Genomic DNA, 9,942 nt, shown 5'->3' with positions numbered 1-9,942 from the left:
CACACACCTACAGTTCCTAGAACTGTTAATCACAGTCCCCAAAATTCCCACAGTTTCCCCAAAAGGGGAGAAAAAGTGCTTAAAATGTGCTAAAGGTTTGGTGTGCACATGCATCACTGAGCGTGTTGACTGGGGCTGATGGGAATGGTTGTCCAAAACATCTGGAGGGCACCAGTTCTATAATAGGCTTTATTCAAAAGGATGCCCATGAATCACATTCTCCAAGTAGGGAAAATGTAACACCCTCAGAACAGAAGCATCTTATCTTGCACGATAAATATGCATTCACGATTAAAAAATGGACTATCCAAAAAGGTGCTGTGTGAGGGTACAGTCTGTTACTCAGTGAGGAGAGGAAAACCTTCTGCACATGCTTAGAGATTCTTAATTTCTTTGTGATCATTTCGTATATACTCTGTTTTGAGGTAGGGGTGGGTGGATGTTTACAATCAAGCGGTATATATATTTTTCTGAAATAAATAACATATTCCAGGACTACCTTAATGTTGATAAAGAACTTGGGGGCTTGTGAGAAATTAAGCCCAGCAGAAACACATCAGATGCATTAAGCATGTCTCTCCTGGTTCCTATCCCTGCAGAAAATGTGGCAGGGGGGGTGTATGATCATATTTTTCTTAGAGCATCCTATATGTACCCCTAGTAGTTTGCTCCCCTGTATTTTATCTTGCCACCACAAATCAAGCAAGCAAGAGCAAAACACCACCACTCTACCATCCTTTGAAAATTTAGATACGGTTTTGTTGTTGTTTCAAATTAATGTCGTCTATTGTGCTTACAAGGCTGGCATGTTCTCGTCGAAGATAGTCTCCTTCGCCTGTCTGTATTGAGACGGCTCTGTTGTAATGCGAGAGCTGCCAGTATCATTTTCCCCTGGGGGAAACAGATTGCCTTGTGCTCCTTCTGTGCCCTGAGCTCCCCCCCCTCCATCCTTTGCACTTATTTCTGCTCCGCTGCCGCTTCCTGTGCATCTCTCCCCCCCCCCCCACTCCACCCCGCTGCTGCTGTTGAACTGCATCTCCCTCTGGAACTTGCACAAACCATCTCTCTCCTCCCAAACAGCAGTGAATCACACCATCACCTGAAGAAGAGCAATCGCCTGCCTGCCTGCCTGTCTGCTTTTGCTTAGGAGGCTTTCAGGAACCACACCGCGTAAAGCGAAGCCAGGTCCTTCCCCCCCCGCCCCGCATCTCATCCCCAGCTGATTGGCTAACTGTCTCTGGATTCTATAGCGGCTCCTTTGATGTGCATGTATATGGAACGTTCTTTTTAAGCACAACTGGGGAGGGGGAAGAGCTAGTCAGCAACAGCTGCTGCCGAGGCTGCAGTAGCCAGTGCAGCAGAATGAATGTGTGAGAGGGGATAAGTCGCCTGAGCCCAGCCTGTGCTTCTCCTGCCCTGCTCTGTCTTCATTCACCGGCTCCAGGAGGGACGCTGAGCGAAACAGATGCGCTGCTAGCGAAAGGGAGTCCTGTCCTGGATCTATTGCTGTGTGTCTGCCTCCCTCGAGGAAAATGGTCAACAAAGACATGAATGGATTCCCAGTCAAGAAGTGTTCCGCTTTTCAGTTCTTTAAAAAGAGGGTAAGGATGCTCTCTGTTGGGTTTTTTTTTTTAATTGATGTGATCATTTACTGTGATGCCAAAAGAGAGAGAGACGCGGGAGCATTAGGAGCGTGTTTGTGTGTGTGTTTAAGAGCGAACCGCCAGTATGGATAGCATGCAAAACTATGGTCATTTTTTTTAACAGTGGCGTAATTGTACCAATTTCAAACAGAAAGTGCATTTTGGGCGATGATTGTGGCATTACGTAAATGCTGTTTGGTGAGGAATGTGTTGCTACTACTCACAGACCCAGAACAAGGCATTATCTGGAGGAAGATACCTAAAAAAAGGTGTGTGCATTAGCAGAGAAGGACCAGAGGTATAGTGAGAGAGAGAGAGAGCCAAGTGGTCTTGATTCTTGTTTTAGCCACAATAGCTAAAAGGAACTTCCATGTACAGGAGCAGTATATCTCTGAATACCAAATGCTGGGGACTAACAACAGGAGAGAACTGTTGTGCTCTTCCCAGGGGTATCTAGCTGTCCACTGATGGAAGCAAAGCACTAGGCTAGATAAACCATTGAGCTAACCTAGAGGGACTTTTCTGATATTCTGAAGTTGTCTAATTAACTGTTAACTCTCTTTGGCAAATCTGTTTGTTTTTTTCTCCTCCCTCTCAATTTCCCATCTTGGGGTGGTAGGGTGGTGGAAATGCTCTGCGACCTACTTTAATTCCTCTTTCTGTAAAATGGGGGCATATGCCCTGAAATGTAGAATTATAAAGGTGAGCTCTGACAGGTGAAAATATAGGAAAGCATTATGCACATCAACACAATACAACAATATGTGGCTATAACGATGAGAACTGAGTGCCAGTAGGATCCCAGTTCTGCAGTTCTCCCACTCTGTGTCTCCCTCTCTCTTGTCCACTTCACCTGCTGGCTCCAGCCCATTCATTCACACCTAGCAAAGTGCTGCATTATATCACCTCCATTCATTGCTTTGTGCTAAGATGTTTGCAGGTTCAGCAAAACTATGGCACCGCCTATAATCTACCCAGTAACCCACAGCCGACCGAATAGCAATAAGAGCAGAGGCAGAGAAGAAGCATCAGGCAGGCACTTGCTGTGTAAGACAATGACAGCATCCCTAGCGCCACTAAAATACTTGGGTTCTTCTTAGCCTGCTTGCCTGATTCAGTGTGTTCGAATAATTGCAATTAGTGTTTCATGAGATGAAAGGCTGCATATTGCAATGCATGTGGAAATCTCTGTGTGTATACATGCAATTATGTTCCCATATAGTTCCTTAGTAGTATGTTAACAGCACCCACCATCATTCAGGGATCTGATATTCCATCAAATTTTGCTAATACAGCAGGAACATTTTCCCCGTATGGTGGCAACACAGGAATTCTGAACAAACAAGACAAAAGCAAGACTGTGTTTTTCAAGCCAACACAGGTGGATAAGCTTCTACAGAGTTCCTTCTTGTAAGGATTTCTTTTGTTTTTCTGAATGATTAGGGCTGGGGATTCTCTTTAATGAGGCGGAGTAGTAAAACAAGGCAGACAGTTCCGTTCATTCATTCACCCATTCCCATTCACCTCCCGCCTGCCTTATATGGAGGAAGCTGTCACTTCATTTAGCCCACCAGTCAAACGCGGAGAACCTCTGCTCAGACACCCGTGCCCAGCTCCTCTTCATTTCTGTGGCATAAATTAGGACCTCTGAATGATAAGTCAAGAGCAACAGCCTCCATGCATCAGATAGAAAACTGGAGACATCTGCCCAGCAAGGAAGGACCATAACTCAATGCTAGAGCATCTGCATGAAGAAGGACCCAGGTTCAGTTTCTGACATATCCATGTAGGGCTGAAACAAACCCCTGCCTGAATCTCAAAGAGTCACTGCCAATGAGTTAGATGGACCAAAGGTCTGACTTAGAAGACAGCTTTCTATAAAGCTGGTATGGCAGTACTTGTCCTCACTGCGGCCATGAGCCCTGTTCAGGTGTTCATAATATGGCTTAAGACACAAGGAGGGGAGAGCATCCATGAGCATGCCAGCTCTGCCCCATCTGCATTGCTCCCTGCACATTCAAGGATGGCTGTCTGCATTGGGGAAGCCTCCTGAACTCAAGGAGGCTTCTGCACGTTTTGTAATCTGGGTTTTCCAAGGTTCTTAAATTCATGGTAACCTTCTGCAGACTTGAATTGGTGGAGCGCGATGTGCATGGAGGTGGAGCTAATGCACTTGCAGGTGCTCAGAGCTCCTCACATGTTCATTTAAGCCACATTATGAACATATGACTAGGTCTGCAATCTGTCACTAAGGATGCAATCTTAAATTCACTTACTTCTGGATTCATATACAGGATGGTGTTGTAAGTCCCATTAAGTTTCAGACCTATAATCTCTTACTCCCAGGTATAAGATGGTAGAATTGAAGCCCTGGTTGAGAGTAAAGTCCCACTGAAACTGGGCTTTACCTTTGATTAACTGTGCATAGGATTGGGCTTCAGGATAGAGATTGCAGGCAGAAAACCTAATGCAAGTGGTATATTTTTGACAAATTGCTTTGAGACATTTTGATCCCTCACTATCCTGAGTTCTTCCTGTGATCCAAAGCTACTGTGAACTATTTGCCACAGAATCCCTGATGTTTTAGACCTTGAGTGGCTATTTCTAATCAATAGCTGATCAATATCAACATGGAAAGGTTACTCAGCTCTTGTGTTTTATTTGCACAACAGTACCTTGTGTTACATTCAGTCTAAATTCATTGCAGAATTTTCTCCAAATAGATTTTAACCATCACCAAGGAATTCTTCTAGCTTCAGCCTCTGCCAAAAATCAGACAGGAAAAACACATTATGAATATTTGCCTGCTATGCTTTCCCTATGTTGAACTCATTTATGTGTGTTCTACTTAAAAGTGTGTGTGAATCGGTAACCACAGGTAAGATGCACCAACAGACTCATGAAATCCAGAGCCCCTTTTGGATGTCCAGATTTCAAGGATCTGCTGAAAAAGACTTTACCCTACCCTTGATTATAGCATCTCAGGGGTTGGGGGTGATTTTTATTGGAAACATGGCAGTGAGCAAAAGGGCGAAGTCCCACAGCTCACCCACCAAAATCTCAGTACTGGTCAGGAGGATGTTGTAGCTATTTACATTTTTAAAAAAGAAAGAAAAAATGGGCATGTTTAGTCTGGCCCTTAGCCATTGGCATAATACATAAGCCAACATATTTGGGAAATATGGAAAGAAATTTGATCTTTAAAGTTGCTGGAGATTTGGGTATCATGCTGAATGAACTTGTATGAATTAAGCAGGTTGGATTGCCATCTGTCATGGATGCTTTAATTGAGATTCCTGCATTGCAGGGGGTTGGACTAGATGACCAACTCTACCCTTCCAACTCTACAATTCTGTGATTCCAGGCAACATGAGAACCTTTCTAAATTTTGTTGCCTGCTTCCTTGGTGATCTGACCCCCACAACAATACTCTGTAGAAGTGCCTGCGAATGAGCTTATAACCAGTGTTTGTTTTCTTTTAAAAATGTTTAGGAGTACTCTCATTTTCCTACTCATATTGAAATACTGCCCCTCAATGAGGCCAAACTTAGATTCACAAAATGTTTAGGAGTATGCGTACCCCTGCGGCCCCCCCAGAAAAAAGTACTGGCTATAAGTAAGAAAATGTTATTTTGATGAACTGGATCCTGAAACCATAAAAAACCCAAAAAATGTTATTTTCAGCCACAAAATCCCAAACTGAGAGTACTTTGCTTATGACTTGAGGTTCTTCTGATGTTACACGCACTGCTGCAGTAGCCCACCAGTGTAGTCATTCTAACGCTGCACATATAGGAGGCAGTAACCTGATTTAAATGTTATAGCGATTGTATGAAACTTCACACTCTTAAGGATTATGTCCAATGCTAGCCCTACTCAGAATTAACCCATTGAAATCAATGGTCATGATTTAACACCATTAATTCCCAGTGGGTCTGCTTAAAGTAGGACCTGGTTGGCTACAGTCTAATGTTTATTACCAATACTCTGCATTCATTTAAATCAGGGGTGGGGGGTCTGTGGCTCTTCAGATGTTGGACTGCTTCTCCCCTGGTTCCTCACCACTGAACATGCTGGCTGAAGCTGACAGGACTTGGCACCTCACAACTCCTGAGGGAACACAGCCTGCCAATTCCTGACCGAAATCAAGCATTTAATTTTTCAGTCATAGAAGAAACGGAATAAGACAGTAAAAGTGTCTTCAGTAAGCAGACCGGAATTCTTGTTTCTTAAGGAGACAAACGTGTGCTTGTTCTTGTCTCTTGAAACCGTATTCATAAGAGAACAAAAGCAATAACACACAATTCATAATTTATATGCACCCTGAAGCAATAACCTGGAATGCATTCCATATCTTTCCAGCATTGTGGGGTTGCCCTCTCTTTCAAGTGTGTGTCTTAAAACATGGTGCAAACAGAGGCATGGGGGGGTGTTTCCTACAGGAGTTACCTGTTTCAGCATGCAAATGGCCCCCCTTCTGAAGGTCTGGACAATTATGCAATGCCAGGAAGTGGGTGTTTTAGACAAGCTATTTTTGTTTCTATTTTATTATAGTAAGGTAGGGATTTTCCTATAATTTCTTGCAGATATAATTTCTTAAGTTTTTGAGAAAAATCACACACGCGTTTATAGCTTAGGCTGATAGTGTGTGTATTCCTTCATTACCTTGCTGTTTTCAGTAGAGGAGAAAATAATTACTATCTGATACAGAGTGGCATCATTCTGGTGCATCAGTAGCCTAATCTACAAAGACCAAGGAAATAACTTCTTAAACTGCTCCAGGCTGTGTGTGTTTCTCCTTGCTGAGGTATAATTCCCCCTTGGTTGGCTTCACGCTGTCACACGCTGTCTCTTGACATTTCCGAACATTTTGGGGTCATCAGAATAGAAATATTTGAGTTTGCTAGATGGAGGTCAGAGGCACGATGATTCATGCTTAGAAACTTTTAAGTGATAGTTATTAGAAACATTGGTCCTGCTCAATGAGAAATCAGATGTCATCCCCATTTAAATCAACATGCCTTCTTTGGCATTACCACAGCAATTGTGCCTGGGAGGAAAGCTTGATCTTACATTGCACGCCACCCCAATCACCAAGCAGGGATAGATTTCAGGGGTTCCAGTCACTTACCTAGAGATCTGTGGTGTCTTTATGATGTATGGTTTATTTACATATACCGTATATACTACCTGAGCCTATGATGAAGGGGTTCATAGCATTAACACTCAAGAGAGTCTTGCTTCTCCCATAGCCCAGCCTTGGGTTTCAGCAGACATCAGGCATGGTTCTGTTTCCCAGATGTCCAGCTTGCCAACTTCTGGCTCACACACACAACACCCAGTTCTGGCCTTTGTCTTTCTAATTACAGTGGTATCTCAGGTTAAGAACTTAATTTGTTCTGGAGGTCTGTTCTTAACCTGAAACTGTTCTTAACCTGAGGTACCACTTTAGCTAATGGGGCCTCCCGCTGCCACCGTGGCACAATTTCTGTTCTCATCCTGAAGCAAAGTTCTTAACCTGAGGTACTATTTCTGGGTTAGCGGAGTCTGTAACCTGAAGCGTCTGTAACCCGAGGTACCACTGTACCAGTAAGCTGAGGAGGGGAGTGCCCTTCTTCTTCTTCTTTGATTACTCAAAGCCAAGTAAGATTGCCTTCCATGAACATGGTCTTAACAGTGAGTCTGTAAGTGACTGTGGAGGCCAATTCTGGATCCACACATCCTTCCACAGTGGGGACATAGGTTTCCAGGCAGGAGTTCATCACGGTGAGGTTTTGCCAAAGGTGCCTTCCTCTTAGCACATGTTTCCGTTTCATCCTGAGTTCAATTGTCTTCAAAGTCTATGACACCTTTGGTAAAGACTGTTCACCAATTGGAGCGCTCACAAGCCAGTGTTTCCCAATTGTCTTATACAACATTTTTTTAGATTTGCCTTGAGAGAGTCTTTAAACCTCTTTTGTTGATCACCAGCATTAAGCTTTCCATTTTTAAGTTTGGAATAGAGTAGTTGCATCCAAACAACATGACCGCACACAGCCAGTTCTTTTGTTACCTTAATGGCCCATACTTAGAGAAACTTGTGTGGCTATTTCATCAATTTGAATCTTTGCTTAGATTTTAGCACTTGCTGGATCCCAGAATTAGAAGGGGGCCCAGGCATACTGCCTACCCTGGAAAAAACCCACCCTCATAACACCACCGAAAGACAAGATTGTAATTCCAGATACTGTTCCAAGGGCCGCCCTAATGTGGACATCCATGCTTGCTCCACCCTCCTGCCCTCTGCACATTCAGTAGAAGGTCTGAAGGGGCAGGCAATGCACATTCCATTTTTCTTTGTATTAGTAATATAATTTTCAAAAACAAAACAAAACATAGTACTTTGTAGACTGGACTGGCAATTTGGGCTGCCATATTTTTAAAGTTTTGCCCAAAGTTGAGCTTTTGGGGCAAAATCACAAAAAGAAATGCCGTTTTTGAGCTATTTTTATGGAAAAACAGCCCAAACGGCACTGCTGATGTGGGCTGCCATGCATCCAGATTTTCCTGGACATTTTCCCAATTTCCACCTTGACACTGCTGCCGACAGCAGTATTCTGTATATGTCTGGGACAATCCAGACGTATGGCAACCCTGCTGGCGATATCCTGAGAGGATCTGATCAGTAAACCATGGGGTGGGGAATATTGAAATGCATTTTCTATGTCTCCTGGGATGTAGAGGTTACACTTCTTCCTATGCCTGCATATTTATATATGCCGAAATTGCTGCCAGATGGCTTTAATAAGAGCTGTTTCAAAGTGCACCGTTTTATTCTCCCCACTCTGTCTTTGATGCTCCTTCCCTTGAAAAAAAAAAGTTTATTGCTCAGCTTCTTAAGAGAGATCATCTTCAGCTTTCATGAAATAACATGGTGTGACATCTGATCAAATGGGATGAAGGAAAGAGAGCAGGGAGAAAGAAACATTTTGCGAGCACCAAAATGTCCGTCTTACTAAGTACAGTGGCAGATAAAGCAGTAACCTAGGCTTTTCCCAGTTTTATTAAGGGGAAGCTATTTGTCCGTTGAGAAAGGCTAAAAAGATAAATAAATGATGAATGGGAACAAGAATGTAACACTCTCCAAAAGGCAGCAAGAGAATGCAAGAAACGACTCTTCGTTGTTTATTTATACTCGGGTGGATTTAGGGTTCATTAATCAAAAGCCTGAGAAAAAGATTAAAGTCTTGTCAACTGGCTTATCCTAGAAAATGTTCAGTAATTAGCAACTTGGGCCAAGCTATGAAGACAACTCAGCCCAAGACAAGATGGCGCCTGTCGCCTGCTCACTCCATGTTCAGAAGCTGACTGGACTGGCAACTGAATCAACACTGGCAATAGGGCAGCCACTTCTATCACACTGGAGAAAAACAGGCTAGTTTAGGAGGCACAGAGAGGCTATGTGGCACACACAGCTCTGTCTACCAACAGAGGAGAATGGCTAGTAAGCTCAGGAAAAATGGCTCCCCCCCCCCATATTTGGGAAGGGCTGTAGCTCCACAGAAGAGCATCTATCTTGCATGTAGATGGTCCCAAATTCAATGCCCAGCATCTCTGGGAAGGGCTGGGTGGAGGGACCGCCCTTAAACTGTGGGGAGCTGCTGTCAGTCAGACACTACTGAGCCAGATGGAACAATGGTTTAAGGCACCTTCCTATGTTCCTAACTGCTTACTGAGGCTGCCACCTCACTCACTCTGGCTAATGGTAGGGCTGGACTTGTAAGGACAAAAGAGACATTTCCTGCTTCATGCTTTCATCCATTTCTCAAAACTTGTAAAAAGTGATATTCTGTGTTTTGGAAAATGCACTCACATCAGAATCAAGAGTGACCAGTTTCTGAACTGAATATGCCCTGGGCTTCAAGCCTACTTGGGCCATGCACTCCTATATATGTTCTTTGTCCTAATCCAGCACAGGTAAGGTTCGTTGTGGTGAGGTGGTAGACTCTGCACGTGCTCAAAGGCACTTCCTTATTACAGTTGCATTATCATAAAATACAAATGCACTGACTGACAGGATCACACCTAGCCTGGCAGGGGGCCAGCCAGACTGGACTGCCAAGGGCTGAGAAGCAGGACATGCAGGTGATGGCCATTCTCTCTCATTGGCTCCAGCATCTGGAATTCAGAGGTCTACTGCTACATGGAGGATCTATTTAGCTTTCCTGGCTACTATTTGCTGATAGACACATCCTTCATTTGTCTAACCCATGGTTGGCTAACTTCTGGCCCACTCGATGTTGTCGAGTGCCAGCTCCCA

At 43.8% G+C, this 9,942-nt stretch overlaps 1 protein-coding gene across 1 annotated transcript in view; it reads left to right on the top strand.

The window, feature by feature from the left end:
• Positions 1-1,420: 1,420 nt before the first annotated feature.
• The window catches only part of SGK1 (serum/glucocorticoid regulated kinase 1), a 76,249-nt gene continuing 67,727 nt past the window's right edge, over positions 1,421-9,942 (top strand). Inside the window, exon 1 of the mRNA XM_083607808.1 lies at positions 1,421-1,601. Coding sequence (XP_083463934.1) covers positions 1,533-1,601 — 69 coding nt within the window. The 5' untranslated portion in view covers positions 1,421-1,532. The remainder of the gene's footprint in view (positions 1,602-9,942) is intronic.

The sequence above is a fragment of the Podarcis filfolensis genome (assembly GCF_964270895.1).
Source record: "Podarcis filfolensis genome assembly, chromosome: 3".
Taxonomy (NCBI): Eukaryota; Metazoa; Chordata; class Lepidosauria; order Squamata; family Lacertidae; genus Podarcis; species Podarcis filfolensis.
Note: the sequence above shows the minus strand (reverse complement) of the source record. Positions and strands in the feature narration are given on the sequence as shown.